The 20,632-nt window shown below is 36.1% G+C and overlaps 2 protein-coding genes across 4 annotated transcripts in view; one reads left to right on the forward strand and one right to left on the reverse strand.

The window, feature by feature from the left end:
* Positions 1–20,632, forward strand: part of LOC133529207 (flotillin-2) — a 405,995-nt gene that overhangs the window by 235,134 nt on the left and 150,229 nt on the right. The window lies entirely within an intron of this gene.
* LOC133528913 (glucose dehydrogenase [FAD, quinone]) lies at positions 1,447–19,952 on the reverse strand. Of its 2 annotated transcripts, none has more exons than XM_061866416.1 (4): positions 19,819–19,952; positions 6,115–6,479; positions 3,695–3,945; positions 1,447–3,073 (listed from the first exon to the last, which is right to left on the reverse strand). In XM_061866416.1, the coding sequence occupies exons 2-4, from the start codon at positions 6,456–6,458 to the stop codon at positions 1,704–1,706; spliced, it is 1,965 nt and encodes a 654-aa protein (XP_061722400.1). In that variant the 5' UTR covers positions 6,459–6,479; positions 19,819–19,952; the 3' UTR covers positions 1,447–1,703. The 2 variants fall into 2 exon arrangements, with proteins under 2 accessions (XP_061722400.1, XP_061722401.1); XM_061866417.1 differs by lacking the exon at positions 19,819–19,952 and adding an exon at positions 11,923–12,549.

Below are 20,632 nucleotides of genomic sequence, written 5' to 3' on the forward strand. Positions count from 1 at the left end.
ACTGGATTACAACACTGAATAGTGCCATGGAAATAATACCAGGTGGCACCTCTGAGCACTTAGTCTAAATTAAAAGGTTTAATAGTTATTTGTTTTACAAGGGGGCAAAGTTGTTGTTTAACCGCTCGTGCTAATATTGATATCCGAGCAAGCGAAAGATTCCAAAATTGATTCGAGGTTCGAGAAATGGAATCTTGAGCGTTGCGAGGGTATTTAGGCACGACGGTTAAATTAACTTTGCCTCCGAATGAAACACAAAAATTTTCACCACACCAACGCGAGGAAAATACCAACTATGAAATACCAAACAAATCAAACCAAATCAAATCGAAATAAACGTAATATAAAATGTAACATCATTATTTCAAAAACATTATTTAAAAGTAAATTACCACCAGCTAACATAAGGAAACAACTCAAAATTTGCATCTGATTACTTTGCCCCGCATGTGGATAAAATGCAACTTTCTCATTCGTTTTTGCAGTTGGCCTTTACCAGTTGGTGTGGTCAAAAATTTAATATTGTGTTCAATAAGAACATATTAAATTTATAAAGGATTATAAAATTGTAATCCTGTTATTTTTGATGTAACCGCAAACTTAGATTAGGCGTAGGTTTTAGTGTTATACAACAATTCTTAAAGATTTTTTTATTATAGACAATTAATTTTTGAAAATATTTCGTACATCATTGTCACTAGTGACAGTAACGACGTCGCGTCATTAAATAAAACTTTTTGAGAAAACAAGGTAGTGATACATTGCTTGCTGAAAATGCTGAATTGTTATATATGGAAAAATAAAAGTCGTCCATTTTTTATAAAGAAACCTATGAAAGCGTGTTCATTAAAGCCTACCCTTTGATTATGCGGTCGTATCAGAAATACACGCTGTAGAAAAAAATCGAATGCAACTAAATATTAAATTATGTCCCAATGTGTAGGCGTTTGTTGCTATTTAATGCTCTGTTGAAATGGTTTGTTAATAAATAAGAATTAACCATTCCAAACTTATAGCAACTAAGCACCATCTTTTTCGAACTGTTGTCATCACTATAGGCACTTGCAGTTTCCTAGCAGCGTTCTTTAGTATTGGCTTCTTGCAACGCGGTTTAGTGTTTTCTCAATAGAGGGCGCTGTTGTGTGTTTAAGAATTACTTTCACTAAGTCTAACGTGACACTTTCGGATGGCGCATAAATATGTACTAATTCTTTAGGATTTTTTATGAAAAAACTTTTTTAAATGCTTTAAAACAAGACAAGACACCTGCATTATAAGATTTCGCATTTGAATCTTTAAATTCGCATGACCTCTTGTACATTTAATGATCTCCGTACTCCGTGTCGAGTAAGTAAGCTAATGTGAATCAATGTCAATGTCAGGCTCGTTTGTGTTTGTTATGCTCGGTATTCGGATTTGAACTTGACAATGACGGTAAGAGACATCTTGAGATTATGACATATGGGACTTATTTGAAAGAAATCTTTCAGGTATAATATAACTAAACATTTATTTACACACTTATAGAATATCTTAACTAAATGTTAATTTTATGCTTTCATTTTGGCTTCTTTCACATTTAAGTATCAGTTTCTAGACTAGAAATATTGTCGCCCAACCTACTAATACTTTCTCATGTACTTTTGGTATTCGTTAAAATTATTATGGCCTAAATTAACACCTACCTATAGGGTATTTTATCGTCATCTCTCTATTCTACAGAGAGGGCTGTTATTTCTACTCATTATTCCTAACTGTTCTAATCTAGTACACTTTAGGGACCTCCGTCCCCGTTTGTGCGATACAGCCTTCCAGCTTGCCTTTATAAGATCCGCACCTTTTTCTGCTATCATAATAGTGGGTGCGTTAATATTTCCATTTGTAACAGTAGGCATTATGCTAGCGTCGATGACTCTTAATCCTTTAATCCCATATACTCTTAGTTCAGGATCTACGACAGCCATTGGGTCGCTTGATGGTCCCATTTTCGCTGTCCCGGAGAGATGGTATATGGTCATTGTATACTGCCGAATCAGGCAGTCCCAGTACTCGTCGGTGTACAGCGGGAGGTGCTTGCAGTTTGGAAGAGGCTTGTCGTGGAACCTGGCTCCGAAGCGCTTCATGGCTTTAGTCTCGGCGACCGCCACGGCTGCTTTCACTCCTTCCCGCAGAACTCCAACGTCGTCAGGATGCGTTAAGTAATTGTGGTACATTAAGGGATAATCTAGGGGATTCCTGGATTTTAATTTAATGTAACCTCTGCTTTTTGGACGAAGCATCATCGGAAATATACCAAAAACGTCCTTATTATTGATTTCGCCAAATACTTCATTGTAAAATTCATCCGTGAGTCCGTGGGCTTTTTTAACTTGAGTCCCTCCATCGGAAGGCGTAGAAGCTGACGTCATCATGAATTCTATATCGGGCCAATCGTCAGTGCCATTAGCATATTTTGTATTTATGAAAGCAACTACTTCTAACCCAACACTTGACGTTAGCGGCCCATCCTCCGTCACGGCATAACGTAAAGCGGCATTTATATTTACAAGCCTGTTCATGACTAAGCTTATAGGGTAATCCACTTTAAAAACAAGGCCGCCAATTGCGATGTGATCCTGCAAGTTTTTCCCGACTCCAGGAGAATCTTTGATAAGGTCTACGCCAACTTCTTGCAGGTTTTTCGCAGGACCTACGCCAGAAAGCATGAGAAGTTGTGGGGATCCAATAGCCCCGGCTGATAGTATTACTTCCCGTTTGGCATATACAACTTGTTTTTGTCCGTCCCTTATGAATTCAACACCGAATGCTCTCTTGCTTTCTTCGTCGATTAGCACTTTTGTGGCGTGAGAGAAGAGAGCAATGTGTAAATTCTGTCTGAGTCTGACAGGTCTAAGGAAGGCTTTAGCGGTGGAACACCGGGTTCCTCGTCTCATGGTGAACTGATACCACGCGTAGCCGACCTGCTGCGCACCATTCACATCTACGATGTCGTATCCCATCTCTTCACCAGCTTGCAGAAAAGCAGCTCCGAGAGGAGTATTATAAGGAGCATCTTGAACAGTGAGGTAACCACCTGAAAAGCGCAAAAAATCGAAGTTATATTTTTTATTGAATTAAAGGCCATACATATTAAAACTATAATAAGAACATAAATATGAATATCGAAAGCACAAGTCTTTGATTACATATAACTATGAAGTTACATGCAACAACATCGCGTTTTAATGTTTAACTTGCGTCTTCCTCAAACTCATGCCTTAAACTCCCCAAGCTCATGCAATAGCGCGTTCTCATTAGTTAACAATTAACATTACTTGCATGCGTCGCCATAGCATTTAATATGGCCTGCGTTTGACGCAAGATGAATTGAAAGATGGAGATGGGAATTATCAGCACGAGGGCCACGAGTTCAGGTCAGGTGACTCGAATAAATCAACATGATTTGCGAAAACAGGACACGCCAGTTCACGCCAGATTTTATTCCTACTACTTATTATTATAATAATAATCTGTTATCTCTAGGAATCGCTCCATACGGGTTGATCCTTTCAATTAAGAGGTTGAAATGTCAATACAGTAGTTAGATTCCATATTAGTATCGCAGCGTTAATGACCTTGGGTCAGTAGTTTTATTAGTTTGAAGGTATAAAATGCTGATCAACAAAAAAAGTATGTATTTAAACACGATCTTTACCTGTACTATGATACTTAGTGTCTCTCGCTAAGTAAGGATTCCTTTGGTCTTCAGACTTCTTAAAATACGGCAGTACGTCATCGTATCCCCAGCCCGGGTTGCCGAAAGACTCCCACTGGTCGAAGTCCCGTCGATTCCCTCTTATATACAGCATGGTGTTGAGGACAGAGGACCCTCCGAGCACCTTCCCCTTCGTCCAGCAGCAGCGCTTGTCGATCATGGCTTGACATGCTGAATCCTGGGGTTGTGTTCTGAAAAACATGAAATGTTCTATTAAATTACGATGTACTGATTCAGTAAGACTTCAAACTACCATAAATTTGTATGGATTAGGATATACAATATTCTTTTTCTAGGTACAATGAAATCAGGTATTCTATGAGGGAGGGGAAGACTAGAAAAAAAAAACTGTTTTATCTTAGTCTTAGCCTCTGTGCTTAGCCTTTTTGAGCTTACTGTGTGGCTTAGTCAATTTGTGTAAGGATGTCCACAAAGTGTGTAATTTAACTAAATAAAAAAAAAAACAATACAAAATACATATAAACACATTATAAAAAACCTAACCTAGGGTGCCACCAGCAACGGGGCAAGGCCGCAGAGTGGGGAACCGAAGGACTATCCGCGCTGTGTCCAAAGCCACCCACCGCCTTGAGCTAGCCACTCTTTACTATATATTTACATAATTAAATAGTAAAACGAGACTACTTATAGTATTGATAATATTTAGTCTTATCATGAAAGCTTTTTACGAATATATTACTGTTTTGTGCCACCAGCAGCAGCCGTAGATGTTTGTGTATTTTCTTCTGTCTACATAACTGCGTAAGTACGAGAGTGCTAAAACCTGACGACAGTTTATTTGACCTTCGCCATTTTGCGGATTTTCAATGGTACTAATTTCTTTTACTGGCAACAAGTACTTTTTGACAACGAACGTTGGATGTCATCGAATGTCACCGATGTAAACAAACAGAAAATATCTACGAATATATTCAAATATAAAAGGTTTTATTACAAAAATGCCAAAAAAAAACAAATTCCAAAGATGCGAAAAAATTTGTGGTGAATGCAATCAAATACAGCTTAAAAAAGACGAAGGACTTAAAGTTGTTGAATGAATGTTTTAAAGTTGGTTGTTGACATGACCGGCATTGACATTTTATAGTGCGGTTGTTTGTTTTTTTACGAGCTTAGTCTAAAAGACGATGCCGCTCAATAGTACACATCGAGAAGTGTTCTTACACTAAAACATTACAAAAGCTAAACAGTTCATTATTTTCGTCTTCGGATGCCCACCATCACTATATTGAACAGAGCTCTCGCTTCCCTTGATTGAGGGAAAGCTAAAATCCTGTTACAGCCGTCCAACTCCTTAATATTAATGCCTTGGAGCAAAAGATCATTCCTTCTGTCCTCGTTCCGAACACACTCCATCATGATATGATAGACATATTCTAATTTACCGCACTCTGAACATTCCGGTGACTGGACTTTTCTCATTAAAATGCAAATTTATTGAGTGGTATGTGCCCGGAGCGAAGTCTGAAAGCAGTTACAAGTTGAGATCTACATGGGTCACTCCTATCAAACCACGGGGTTTTCCATGGCTCTTGAATGGTTTTATACCTACCATATTCCCCTTTTCACCGTCCTTTGATCAAAATACTCTTTCCATAATATATGACAGTTTGTCTTCACTTACTCTGTGAAGTATGGTTGAACTGTTAGAGGCACTCCATCAAATGATGCTTCTTTGGCTAAATTGTCCACTATCTCATTCCCTCAGAATCCTGAGATGCCTATGTGTGATGGTATCCACTGAATATAGTGCGGTTGTTTTGAACTGGTTAGTTGTTTGGCAGCAGTTTACCATGATTCGATGAATAAAAATATTTTTTTAGAAATGGGTTACGCAGAAATTAATTCCCAATCTAAGTGAACCCACATGTATAGTTATGGATAATGCCCGATACCATTCCTTTCGCATTAATAAACCACTAACATCTGGCGACAGAAAGCATGTCATTGCAGAGGCTATGTTCGAATAAAATTTCATTTCCACAAAAAGCATCCAAAGCTAGATTGGTGGAGATTTTGAGATGTCACAAACCTGAACCAATATATGATAATGAATAGACACGATTCTCTCTACATACGGACACAAAGTGATAAGATTACCGCCATATCACTGTGATTTAAACCCTGTTGAGATGATAGGGGCATTGTAAAAGCTAAAGTGGCAACTAAAAATGTGTCCATCGATATCAAGGCTTTTTTAAAGCTTGTTGAAGATAATTTTCAGGTATAAAACTTATTTTAATATTTTGAAAAGTTATGTAAATTATTTTGAATTCAATTTATATCATTAATGATTTAAAATTTTAATATATTGAATTAAAGAGCTCGTTTATAAAACTCACCTATACTTCCAATCCAATTTACTCTTATGCAAATACAACGACAGTAACGGCACATCGCTTATATCAGTCTCATGACCCCCAGCCTCCAGCAACAATACATTCCACCCCTCGATCTCAGACAGCCTGTTGGCCATCACAGCCCCAGCGGAGCCGCCGCCGACGATGACAAAGTCGTACTGTTCTCTCAAGTACTTCTGGTTGAAAGGCCGGCTCTCGGGGTCCAGGAGCTCGTAGTTGAAGTACGCCATGGCGGCGAGCATGGCGGGAATGAAGGTCAGCTTGCTGATGCCGCCGATGGTGAGAGCGGACGTCGCGGCCGTTGAGGCCACCGTTAGGATGCCCATGACGCTTCACTTCATAGTATACTGGAAGATAAATTATAAAAATTGTTCAACAGGTGTTTTGATGTAAAAAAAAAACTTAAAACAGTTTAACATCATAGAAGTAGGTATTTATTTATACTAAATGTTAATTAATAAATTAATTAATTTCCTCGCGTTGGTGTGGTAATTTTTTTTGTGTTTCACTCAGGAACACAGTTTGTTTAACCCTCGCAACGCTTCACAAGGGTTCAATTTTGGTAGCTATCGCTTGCTCGGATATCAATATTAGCAAGGTAAGTTAAACAATAACTTTTCCCCTTTGTAAAATAAATACGTGAAATAAGTATTAAATTATTTAGCATGTGTTGTAGTCTGCTAAGAAATCAAAAGGTACCTTGGTTATTTTGCAACATTAAAAGCGCTAAAGATGTGGCTTGCAGTAGGCCAGTAGGCATATCTTGTTTTAATACTTAAGTCGTAAGTATTCGTTTCTTCATCCTAGTGTGTAATTTCTTCATATTTTACGTATTTTGTGTTTTCTATATTTATTAGACAACGCAATATGTTATAAGATTATAATTATGATAAGCTATACGCTACGTGGTAGCAAGTAAAACTTCTTTTTTATTATAACTTTTCTTTCGCAGCAAATTACGCTTGTTTTTGTTTCCGAGGTGAAAAAAATATTTTAAATTAGGAAGTGTCGAAATTGAAAAAGCATTTAGTACTCGTACCTACCTATACGTATTTTGCCTTTTGCAAAGTCTATCTCACGTAACAAACGCAAGACGCGAACGATAGCAATTGAATCCAGTAACTTAGTCGACTTTAGTAATGCGGTTCGTTTGCGTCAAATCCGGTAGTTCTGATTTTATGCAGACGTGTTTATTATGTTGCCGATTATTCATCCAAGTTTGTGCCTTCGAGTGCCGAACACAACTTTGTAAAAAAATGAAAAAACAGCGAAACTTTCGGTTTTTTAATCATTGGGGCGATTATAAATTATAACCCTAAAGGGCGCTTTTAAAGTAAACTAAATTTTCCTGCTCTTTGCAACTAGGGCAAGTTGTATATCAGTCTCGTATTATAGCAAATTTAGTCGACTTTAAAAACGCTCTGACAAGGTACTATCAAAAACTAGTCTTTTAGGGTTACGAGTATAATCGCGAAATCAATGAAAAAATAGGAAATTTTTGCGGTTTTCTAGATTTTTATAAAAGTTGCGATCGGCGCTCGGGATCACAAACTTGGATTATTCATTGGGGCAACATCATAAACAAGCCTGCAAAAAATCAGAACTACCGGATTTCACGCAAACGCTAATGTATAAAGTTAGTGGATTAATTAGGTAATCACTAATAACCCTATTGCTCAATGAGCCCCTAAACATTAGTAGCATTTTATTGGCAAACTTATTTATTAAAAAATATAGTAACCTGCAGCCTTCAGACAATTATGTATACCCGATAAGAGCGAATCCGATTTTTTTACATAAATCTCGGAACTTAATCATTACCCTAATGATTCTCGTTACAACTAACGGTTTCGATTTTAGAAAATTTCTAAATGTTCTACGTTGTCTTTTCCCAATGGCACGTTCTTACTTTTAATGTGTGTTACTTTCTTATTGCTTAAATGCAGTAACGATTCTTATTACAAAACCACAAAAAAAAAACAGGGGCCAGTTTTTTTCATTTCTTCTCCTATTTGGAAAAGTTATTTTTCATACCTGCTAGGATGGATCAATCACTTTTCTATTCTAGCACATGTTTTTTTAGCTTAAATAATATTTTGAAACATGACCATTTCCTCATAGGTGATGTGAATATCAGTATGTGACACATGGTAGCAAAATTATACCCACCTTGGGCGTTAGCTCGTGAACTCTCACTATGCTCAGGATCTATTTTAAAACCCCTCGCTACGCTCGGGATTTAATTATAAGAACCTTCGCTTCGTTCAAGATTCAATTAACACTCTCGCCGTAAATATGTCATATTGCTCCCTTGTAACACAATCTACCACTGTTCATGTTGTGTTGGGAGAACAAACAAAAATATAAAAATCTTTATAGTACATTGTGCAACGAGGGGGGTAAGCGAAATTTTGCAACCGAGGTCTTTATATGCACGACAGCCGCAGGCTGGTGTGCATTAAAGACTCGACTTTACAATATTCTTACCCCAGGAGTTACAATGTTTTTCATCACACTTTGAAGAAAAAACTAAATTTTAAGCGAAATAATTCTTAAATACGGTGACATTTCCAACATTCGTCCGCCATATTGTCATCCTTTGACAGTTTAGGCATCGCAGACACAGATCTATCCGGCATTCAGTCTCGATTTAAAATTGGCTATTTGACAGTTTTATTTATTTATTTATTTAATCTTTATTGCACATAAGAAAACACACTGTACAATAGGCGAACTTAATGCCGTAAGGCATTCTCTACCAGTCAGTTTTATGTAAGTAAATAATGTCAAACGATTGTCAAACTTGATTTTCCTGAGAATCAAATGTCTATATAGGACTCATGGCATTTAAGCAACACAAAAGTCAGAAACGAGAGTTTGTCTGACGCTCGCACTCGACGATTGAAACGCCTCTAACAAAATGATAATGTGATGTGACGTCACATTATATAAGTCTGTCCTAAATGTATGAAAGTCAAGGAAATTGCCATTTTGACCCTGAAATATTGCGATTATGTGTATAGTTGTCATACAGTTTATTTTATTTTCTTTTCTATTTTAAAAATATGTACAAAAAAAAATTCTTTTGAGACTTGTATTTTTTTATAATCTCAATAAAAAAAAAATTAAATCACTTTTTATGATGGATCCATTTAACTAAATTTTGTTATAATATTTAACATGTGTCAAGTACCCAATTCTGTAAAAATATTTTAAACGACTATTAAATTAATCGAATTAAATATTTTTTAACATAAACGAACGTCAGTATTTTAAAAGTAAAACTCATTTATACCTACTTGGTTCGTATGAATTAGTGACACAATAAAAAAAAAAGCTATAACTCCCACGGGAACACATGCCTTTGTCCTTCAGTATACCTGCATGAATTAAGATCTTTTTCGAGAAAGTGTGATGAAAAATTCCTTAATGCGAACATGAGGGTTAAGTTAGAAATAGACTTTGACTCACTTGATTGCAGTTAGTTAAGAATGACATAACTCCGGCTTGCCCCATTAACCTTCGTCCACTTCTCTACTAAAACGCGTGTTGCATTCCCAACTACCTAGTGTTAGTGTTACAGCATTTCGTTAAGGATGCTACACATATGTATTTGTTGTCGTCCGTGGGGTTTGTGCAACTATTACCTGAGACAAGTTAATCACAAGGACTGTGAAACTCCATACGAACTTGCGAAGTCGTGTTCTGAAATCGTCTTGTAGGATGAAGTCACGTTACAGTACTAAGAGTACGAGTAATCTATTAGGATCAATGTTTTTTCAGTTATAAACCAGATTACCTTTACACCGAAGAACAAAGATAACCGTTGTATTTGTTGTTCTTTTATGACACGATGTATTCACTTCAAACGATTCTGAATTAAAAAGGTGTAACAAAAATAGTGGAGATACGTTTAAGGGCATATTCGGTATCGTGTTCAGTACCCCTAGTGTAACTTTGATCGACATCATAACGTGACGAACGCGTTTGCGTTAAGTCTCATTTTGTATAGGATTTTGAGTTTCCAAAACGTCCCGCTTGGCGCGCTCTTTCTAAATCCAATACAAAAAGAGACTAAACGTAAACGCGTACGTCACGTTTCGAAATCGAATTTATTTACACTAGGGGTACTGATTAGGAAAAGTAGTATATTTTTTACGTGCGATACTTTTTTACCCTTTGTATTTGTTATTACATAATGCGGTAAAGTAACTCTTGTCATATGGCCTCCGTGTACGACTTGCCCCATAGGAAAAAAAAATTGTGTGGAGCTGTAGAGCTTAAACACGAACAAATTACGAATAAATTTAAGTTTTGTAATCTGCCTCTCTAACGCTCTTACATATTTATTTTAAGTGATAGAGAGGCAGATAATTAAATTTCGTGCCCCCCTCTCCAGTAGTTTGACACTAGGTACAAAAATTATGAGGAGCGTCATTTTATAATGGAGATTACTAGTCTTTATAAGTTACTTGTCTGTTTATGTTATTACATAATGCGGTAACGTAACTCTTGTCGTGCATATGGGATGAGATCATTATCTCGTAGTAATAAAGGCTATTATCGCGTGATAATGTGTACCTCAGGACGTGTTGTATGGTTTGAGGTTGCCGGCTCAAGCCTGGCGGGGCAACGAAACTGACACTTGGCTCTTGTGTCATCTTTGTTTTGTTAATAGTAGGTACTTGTAAGGACTCATTGTCAACCATAACTTAAAAGGTCAACGGCTTATCTCAGGCGGTTGCCAAAAAAAATGCGCAGCGATTTTCTAATTGAAGGTATAGTTGAAAAAATTTAAGCAGACCGTTTAGGACTATATGAGATGCTCATAGTCCTATACGTCAGCTTAAAAAACAACTATAATTGAATTTTGGGCTTAAAACTTAACTAAACTTTTGTCTGGTTGACGTAACTGGTGACCGAAGAACTGGCGGCTTCCTCGCACAACATATCAGTATTGCGTAACAACGAGGAAATTCTGCCAGCATCCTTGGTACAATGCCTCAAGGGCCTATTTTAGATTTAAGCTAGTTATAGTAATCCTCTGTATATATCCATTATGTATATATATTAAGTTATTATTAAATAAGGAACTTTTATATTAACTTTTTTTAATATTTCAGCCTGAAATATTATCATTTTTAAGCTAAGTAAGGTGCAGGGGCATCAAATAGGAACGATAGGATGTATATACAATATAAGTAGGACCGTGGTAACGCAGAGGGCAGACTTGGTATACTAATAACTTGAGTAAGTAAATATTCTTACATTTAAACTACAAATAAATTATAAAAGAAAATAGAACCAGGTAACAATAACAACATGGGATCTCATCGCTAAAAAGCGATGTCTTCTCTAACCTTTAGGTAGCACGAAATATAGAACTTATACTAAAGTCAACAGGTAGTGCAAGGAGCTAAATAAGGACACTATTAAACACATACACACATACTACATACTATATGTAGGTATATAACCAAATCACTAAGTTATGTAATCAAGGAAACGTATCATAGTAAGGTAATTAAAACATCTAATGTTTGGAACGTTCTTCGACTTGGCCATGATACTTATAATTTATAACCGACTGGTGAAGTATGGAGGGTAATGTTTTTCGCATGTGCTTATATGTATATTTATGTTTATTTCGTTACGCCATATATCCAAAGCGGCTTTATAATTATTATTTTTTTACTTAAATGGGATACTTTTAAACGTAAAAAAACTTTTTAGTACGAGTTTTTTTTTTGTTAGTATTTGTAGTTAATTTGCAAAGTAGTACTTACTTACATATTTCCCGAGATTATGTAACTTGGTGTAATCCTTGTTTTGATTATACCTGGTGCAACATTTCTCGTCGGCAATTGAAAGTGCTAATTATTTCTGCCAGGTTAAAATGAAAATTAGAGCTAATTACGAGTAGAAGTATTTTATAGGCTTCATTGACGACTACAATGTAATTACCTAAAACAAACGAATGCAAGTACATAATTATGACTCAACATGTACGAAACGCTAGAGAAGCATTATTTAAGCGGAAACAAATAATTAGCCATTCATTACAGTACCTGCAATAATTATTTCTAATTACTGCTTCGGTCAGTCTTATTTAACTGTCCAATTTTTGTGTACTGCGTCAGTTTTTGGTTACAGCTGACGGGTGACCAAAATTCTATAAAAAATGAAAATTCGACGACGACTGGTTAGAAGGGGCACATACAGAAGAGGCTCTACACTGTAGAGTCTACAGTGACAGACACGCACTTCGAGAGTTGTCGATGGCAAAATTGATTGAGCCCATGAGCAATTCTTAGTATAACACCTCCTGCAAGCGAACTCAATACACCTGTTTATACAATTATCATGACACATGACTTATGACATCTCAGCTCTCATGTTTAAGAGCGTACAAGTCGTAAAACTTTGCTAAATCATAATTGAAGCTGATTATAGACGCTATCAGCAGTATCCCCATTATCTACATCGAGCGTATGGGAATAAGGTTCTGTTGCGTCACCAATCGCATTGCTCGCTGATGGCTGGCTTATATTCTTGACATGTTGAACGATAGACGCACTAAAGGTACGATTTCTCTGTCTCCATTTACAACTTGTAAATGGAGACAGAGAAATCGTATGTTTCATCTTTCAATTCGCCCTGTGTCAAAAGCACACAATATTGAATGCGGCCATGGCGAAGTAACTTTAGACTCTTAGATTAAATTGTACGGCATTTGAAGAAGACCCGAAAGACACGAAAGTGTACTGGTATAAGCCACCGTTGTGACTATTAAGGTGACATTTGTATAGCAACTGCATTACTGTAGCAGCATTACTGCTGCCGCCATGAAGCGGGCACACTAACATTGTCAAGTGCCTAAATAAAACGAGTTACGGATTGATTGTTCGAATGGTAACAGTTCTGACAGTAATGCGGCGGCGAACGTCACACATTTTATGAAGTAAATTGCTAGTTAGGGCTTGTGCACAAATCACGCGAGGTTTTTTCGGCTACTTTTTTGATACATCCAAATTTCACCGTTTTAAGTGTCGCCGAGTTCCACAATGGAATTCGAAATCGCCTAATACGATATCTAATATCGGCATAAAATAGTATCTTACTAGCACTGCAAAAAAAGTATAGATACAAATAAAATGTATGATACCTAAACGAACTTAGTACTAGTATGTTAATAATGTCTTTTGCAATACCTCAATAATGTCTATTCATTTTCTGGGAAATCTGAATTTGCTAGATTACATGCTTTGGCTGAACATTGTTCATTTTTATCGACACAATAGTTGAGTAAATAATGAATAATAGGTTTTCACAAATGTTTGCGTCAAGATTGAGAGGCTTGCGTTTGGATAGAATGGTGATTGTCCTTTGTTCGATTGATTATTTTGAACAATAAGTTCTTATTATGGGTTAATACTCGTAACTTTAGTTTTTCATTTTATTTAGTAGCTTTTGGTGAACTATTGTTATTTTACCAATTAGATATTCTCGTCGCAATCTCGCAATCTTTATAGACCATTGTAATATTCCTAAATAAATCGGCTTGCCATTACTTCTTTGGTCCATACATTACTATGGAGCGCTTAAAAGTTTTGATATTATAGCAACACTAAGTGCTGTTCGTTCAAATCTCTTAGTACGGTACCTATTATTTGAAAAAACTTATTTTACATCTAAAAAATGTCACAACGTCAAAGTTTAAACATCTAAGATACCTAATTATTAATTATGAAGTACCTACTTCAGTATAGGAGGTTCAAGGTGTATTATTACGACATTTACGACGCTTATCTAGTTGTCATCACATCACATAAGTACAAAATTGAAGCAAAAGTGCAAAACATCGGTGTCAAAGTGTTCACGCATTTTATGTGTTCGTCATGTTATGTACTTACAAGGCCGCTGCGTGCCGGAAAAATGAGTTTGTCTTTGTTAAGAACCGGAAACGACCATTTTGTTGATACTTATGAAATGCAGGAGACGGGGTTATTGACGCAGTTCGAGAAAACATATTAGATAAACAGATAGAAGAATAAATATTATAGGAATCTAAGATATGTAGGTGTGATAGTGTACCGAAAAACCGTAATGTTCTAAAGTTCAGTAAAGAAGGCAGGTAGGTAGGTAGACTGGGGAAGTACCTCCACCTTACAGAAAACCGCAGCCAAATAACACTAAACCCTACTCATACTGTTGTGTTCCTGACGGTGAATAAGGTTGCCAGAGCTCAACGAGTGTGCAGAGTGTTAGGGCCGGCAACGCGCATGTTACTTTTCTGGAGTTGCAAGCGTACATAGGCTACGATGACTGCTTATCATTAGGCGGGCCGTATGCTTGTCTGCCACCGACGTAGTATAAAAGGTACCTAGACGAAAACTGACCTTACCAGTTTCTGTCAAAAAATGCATCAAATTAGGTAAAGTAAAGAGTGGCTCAAATATTTTATTTATTTAATCTTTATTGCACATAAGAAAACACACTGTACAATAGGCGAACTTAACCTAACAAATATTCATACGATAAAACATACAGCTCGCATTTGACCCACAGATAAGGCAAGCCGCAGCTGATTTGGCTTGCTTTTACTTCAAAATGACATAGTGTCAAATTAAAAACAAGAAAGTTGGGGACGAATTTTATTTAAAAACAAACCTGTTTTTGCTATTATCGATATTATTATCGATTTTGGTTTTAAACAATCTTAATGTACAATAATAACCCTATTTAAAAGGCATAAGTCGGCATTCTCATTCATAGTAGTTACTATCCAGCTAGGCAAGTCTGCAATCAGGTTTTGATACAGATGCTTTGCCAATGACGAATTTCATGTGGCTATTGCAAAACTAATGGTTGACTAATAAGTTATAACTTACTGTTGAATTATAAGCTAGAATCCGTGTTGCATTAGTATACGGATCTTAATACAAGATGTCCATAATGTTCAAGTTATTCAATGTCTTTAAAATGCAATAAATACCCACAATTTTTAGATTCAATGTCTTCATTGTCAATCTAACTTTAAGAGAGAACAGTTCCGTCGTAAGAACAAATTGTAGTGTGTTGCCAAAAATATTGTTATGTTACTGTGTTACTAACAAGTCCATCCAACTATGTCCGCTAATAATTGACTGAACCATTTGTTGTTTTTGACCTATAACTATACTATAGACCTGTAGTGCTCACTGTGTAGTGTGTCTATGCTAAGTAAGTTTGAACCGACTTGGCTCTCTTGCTACTCGTAGTCTTGGCAGTGACAATAATGGCACCGCTATACTTGACGTAAAACTTGGCGTGCGATTTAGCGTAGACGGACAGATTACAAACTGACAACCAAAGACTGATTTGTTTATTTGAAGAATTTAGACTTTTTAAAGTTGTTTTCTATATATAAACTATGTAACCTTTCCGTTTTCGCCCTTGGCAAATCTATTAGTCAAATGTAAAATTTAGGCCATTATCAATGTTACTCGGAAACCTGTATGAGAGTGTTTGTGTTCGAATACTGATCACCCTCATTGAAGGTCTTAGTAAGTAGGACAACCAGTACGACAACCGATGGTTCTCGAAAAAGATTTTGCCTTTACGACCTTTTGACTTTTTGGCGATCTTACGATTTTAACTTTAATTAAAATGGCTCCTTTATACAGCATGTATATTTAATATGACCACACAACCAAAGGGTAGTTAGTTTCATAAAAAACAAGGTCTCGAAAAGTGGAATCTTAAGCGTTGCGAGGGTTTCAAAGTACAAGGGTTAAACTAACTTTGCCTCCGAGTGAAACACAAAATTTTTCACCACACCAACGCGAGGAAAATGCTAACTATGAAATACCAAAAAAATCAAACCAAATCAAATCCAAATGAACGTAATAAATAATTTATCATTCATAATCATCATTTAAAACTCATTATTACCAGCTAACATGTGGAAACAACTCAAAATTTCCACCTGATTACTTTGCCCCATGTTGATAAAATGCAACTTTCTCATTAGTTTTTGAACAATCAAGAGGGCCAATCAGTTGGTGTGGTGAAAAGGTATTTACACTTTTTCACCTTACTACTTTGTAATAAGGCGAAAATTTTAAACATATCTTTGACCTCGACTGTACACCTACCATATTAGCTACCATCAGAATTAAAAGATTTAAGAGATGCTCTCTTTGCAATATCTTGGCTTTGTTCAGTATTTATACTCAAAAGAAAGACCTATCAAATTTTGCTGTTAAGAAAGAATATATTATATTGCATTAACTTGATTATTTAACACGACTTCGGGAAGGGTTATGATTTTTACTTATGATTTTAGTACTCTTATGTATGTTTGTCAAGAATGTTTGGGTCATATGTTGAATGGTAGAGTCGAAGCTTTTTCACTTCAGCAGCTCGAACAAGCCTATTTTCGTCACTCCAGGGAGTGTAGAAAGTGCGACTTTCCCCACTTCAGGGAGTGACGAAAGTACGACTTTCCTCACTCCAGGGAGTAAGACAAAGTAGCTTTTTAATTTAGTGTAGGCCATGAATACAGGAATAAAAACTTTACTTGATGTTGAATTTTTTTAACCTTTAATATGTTCTTACTACTGAGGTGAAAAGTTGTATGTGTCACACGAGAGCAAAGTTATTTTACATCTCTTGTTTTTGAGTCTTTCGCTTACTCGGGACTCAAAATCAACACTCGCAAGAAAAACTAACTTTCCTCTCTTGTTGCACAAATAACTATTTTTGGTGAATGAGGGGTGAATCGTTTCGTTTTTATAATGCGGGTGTCATAAGCTACATTTTTAACTAATTTTGAAAGAAGAGGTTTCGTTTAACAAATAGTTTTTTCAAAAATATGTAATATTATGCTTGTTACATTACCTTGCTTAGTATTCTCTTCAGCAGCATACACCGTATTAATATCGGAGCAAAAGTTTTTTGCCAAATTTGTGAACATAATAAATAGAATTCGCCCGTTAAATGTACTGCAGCAAAGTATCTATAAGCATTATTATTATTGAGCAATAAATAAGATAACTACTTGCTCGTACATAGTTTGAGTTACTCGCCAAAGTCCAAGTTGTTTAATCAGAGAAAAAAAACTGTATACATGAACCTCCGGTCAATGCTTAGAATTCTGATAATGTTTTAATTATGATTAAGGGTCTTTTTAAATTATGATAAAGCGAAAAAGACGTCGTTTGGTGAGCCGGCGACGCCTGCCGACGCGTCGACGTCTTTTTTGCTCTTATTGCGTAGACATAAAGCTTTTTTCTATCGGCTTTTGCCAATTCAGCTTCGATATACTCGTATGTGGGGAGATCCGAACAAGCCCATTCGAATGTACGTACACTGACATCATTCTGATTCTGATAGCAGTGTACATTCGAATTGGCCTGTTAAAATATCAATTCAATTCAAATGTTATTTAGTTGTCGTGCGTCTTGCCCGCGCCAATACATGTACGGACAAGTACGAGCGAAATGCACGATAACAAAATAACATGATTCAAATATCAATCTGATGTTAGTGTATGTTGAAAAAGTTTTTACTTTCAACTTGTGACAGTGGCGTGACGATCTAAAGGCCTTGTCATTTTGTAGATTGTAGTTGATGATACTTCACCCAAAATACTGAGCCCTTATAAAAGTATATCTTTCTAAAACTTAGAAACTTTGCACCGAAACACTTATTCATATTCTTCATCTAAGCGGTTTCCCGGCACGGCATCCTAAAAAGAAAGAGTTTCGCTCTTCTACCTAATCTCATTAAATGGTACGAGAATGTAGAGTATTCGAAACATCGAACCTACAACCTCCAGTTTGAAAGCCTAGAAGTCTTCATCTGCTAGTGATCTACGCAATAGATTCAACAACCATTATTAACAGCAACTGGATAATCGACCCTCGATCAAAACCACAGCAAAGCTAACGATATATTATTACTATTATTGGAAACCGCTTTATATTGTTACCTCGTAAACGTGGCCTGTGTTGCATTAGCTTGCCTAGACATGATAGTACCTAGTGAATTATTCTATACACTCCAGGATTACCAGCTTTCCAGTTATGGTGCTGGAACAAGTGGAACATTGACTTTTACAAAATGTTATGCAACATCGTGTGATAGGGACAGCATGATAGTATTGATAGTGTTTTATTATGCTGTCCCTGTCACACAATGTTAAATAACATTTTATACCAGCCAATTTGGGAGCACCATTATGATCTGACTAAGAGTTAAAACGATTTTGTTATCTAATTAGGTACATTTCAGAAATCTGAAATCAATCGGACGAGCATGTTCCTGACATGATAACGAGTCTTAGTTATTGATCGATCGAGAGCGAAAGTCTCATTTAAGCTTGGGAAAAATGCTTAAGCATCGTTTATATGGATATTGTTCTCTATTCGCATTTCTCAACCGATTGTCGTGAAATTTGATGAGCAGTTTCGATAATCATATAGTTTCACTGGAATTATATTGACCGGGATATGGACCGTGATTACCTTTTGTTTTGGTTTTCGAGCTCCCGATATTTTGACGCAGTTACATGCATCTAGTTCACGGGTAAATGAATAAGTCTGTTAGTGAAACTAACCGTGAATCATTCAAAACTGTTAATTATATAGTTTTTTTGTCAATTCGGTTTTTCGAATTTTTCAAAGTTGCGGAGCCATGGGAGTTCACGATTTCTACAGCTCATAGTGCATCTAGTTTTAATTGATTTCATCTTATATGCCTTAAGGCATAATCGTACACTATGAAATATTTGTTTGTAAAAAGTCTGAAGTGCTAGAGACCTAGTCTATAACACAATCGCAATGGTAACAGAAGGTATGCATTGCATAGGTCTGCATCGCTACTGAAATCCAACTATTATATTTTACCTTTTGAAGAAACATGAAATGAGCATGGACATCATACAATGAATTGTTATTGATTGAGAAATTGGACCTTGTTCTTTTGACCTCTTAGGTTTTTTGCGGTTAATGGTGTAAAGTGTTAAAAGTGTATAAAGTGCATCTATGATCAGATGTTTCGTAGTTTCGTTAGCCGGTTAAATCTTGAAATAACGCTTTAAGAGAGGACTTCGAAGGCTAAATGCCAAGAGGATATAGCTGCATCTAGTGTACAGCCAATACCTTTTACCGTGCGCTTAGTTCTAACCTAGATAGAACTCGACAAATATTGCTTAGAAAATACGCCTTTATTTTTGCCAAATTTAGCATAAATAACAACAATAACACGCGTAAATATATGACTAGAGTCTGGCAAGCGAGAAGCGTCAGAAAAATACTGTAAACTCAAAAAAAACCTTATGATATATTATATCTTTTGATATGAAATGAAAGCTTGAAAAATAAAGCTTATTTGATAAGAAAATTGATAGCACGTAAAAATAAATAAAGCTTATCACAACGCGCCGATCAAATTCTAAAATATATATTAATTTCCTATCATTTTATGTGAACAGCAGTAGAACATGCTGTCTAGAATAACTTTATATAAAATACTGGTAATGCAATTATCATTATTTACACAAGTATATATTTTCTTATTTTTTGTTGAATATTATAGACGTTTGAATCACGTTGACTGCCCAAACAATTATAAAATGTAAAGGAAAGAGATTAGTATTCCCTTACTAAAACAATAATTAGTAAATTATAATTGAGAGCCTACCTTTATCACACACAATCCAATAACACAGTCACTACACACTAGGCACTATACGCGATGTGTTGTGCGCGGCGCAGCCGACACTGGCGCGGCGTGCGCAGGAGTTGATGGTTGCAACACCACACGGTCAATGTTAATGGGCCCTTAACATTTTGTAACTTATGCGATGGGTGACGTTTCAAGGTCGGTTTTGGTGACGCGAATATTCGTGTTCCTTGATGTAACCATTTCATAATCCACTGAGGACTAAAATACACGAATTGACAGAGGTCGAAGGTGGTGAAAATGTCTATTGCCTTTTTCATGTTATACACAATCGTTTTGTTTTTTTAATGGATACTTTTTGTGCAAGTCTTAATTGGCGTTAGCCATAAAGGGGAAAGTGAACAACCGCTTCGCGATACAAATGTCAATATCCAGAAAGGAAAATGGGGACTACATTTATATGGATAAACAGCCGTCCACTATCCTCTAAAGATATTCGGAAAGCGGAAGTTTTGTCCGCTCTACACTCCAAATCTGCCTGGTTATCAAAATTTGTATACATAGTATTCGGTATATCTTACCGTTTGAGTTGATTGCTTCATTCTATTCGTAAATGCATAATTATTGAGAAATATTTAAATGTTATTCCTACTAGTACTAGATCGTCTATTGCTCAATGCTGACCTTACAGCCGGAAATTCAAACTATGTACTCTATGACATTAATTTAAATATACATATTACATGGTTATGTAATTTTGTTTGACATGAATTTTGCGAAATTTTGCCGGAAAACGATGTAGATATTCTTCTTCTTTCTTCTATCTAAAATT

The sequence above is a fragment of the Cydia pomonella genome, chromosome 20 (assembly GCF_033807575.1).
Source record: "Cydia pomonella isolate Wapato2018A chromosome 20, ilCydPomo1, whole genome shotgun sequence".
Taxonomy (NCBI): domain Eukaryota; kingdom Metazoa; phylum Arthropoda; class Insecta; order Lepidoptera; family Tortricidae; genus Cydia; species Cydia pomonella.

What these genes read in the sequence shown, in the direction of transcription:
- LOC133528913 (XM_061866416.1), bottom strand. Translation starts at nt 6,458, where the DNA reads ATGGGCATCCTAACGGTGGCCTCAACGGCCGCGACGTCCGCTCTCACC. An exon ending in AAATTGGATTGGAAGTATAG is followed by an intron (nt 3,946 to 6,114) that starts GTGAGTTTTATA and finishes CATGTTTTTCAG; the next exon opens with AACACAACCCCAGGATTCAG. An exon ending in CACTAAGTATCATAGTACAG is followed by an intron (nt 3,074 to 3,694) that starts GTAAAGATCGTG and finishes TGCGCTTTTCAG; the next exon opens with GTGGTTACCTCACTGTTCAA.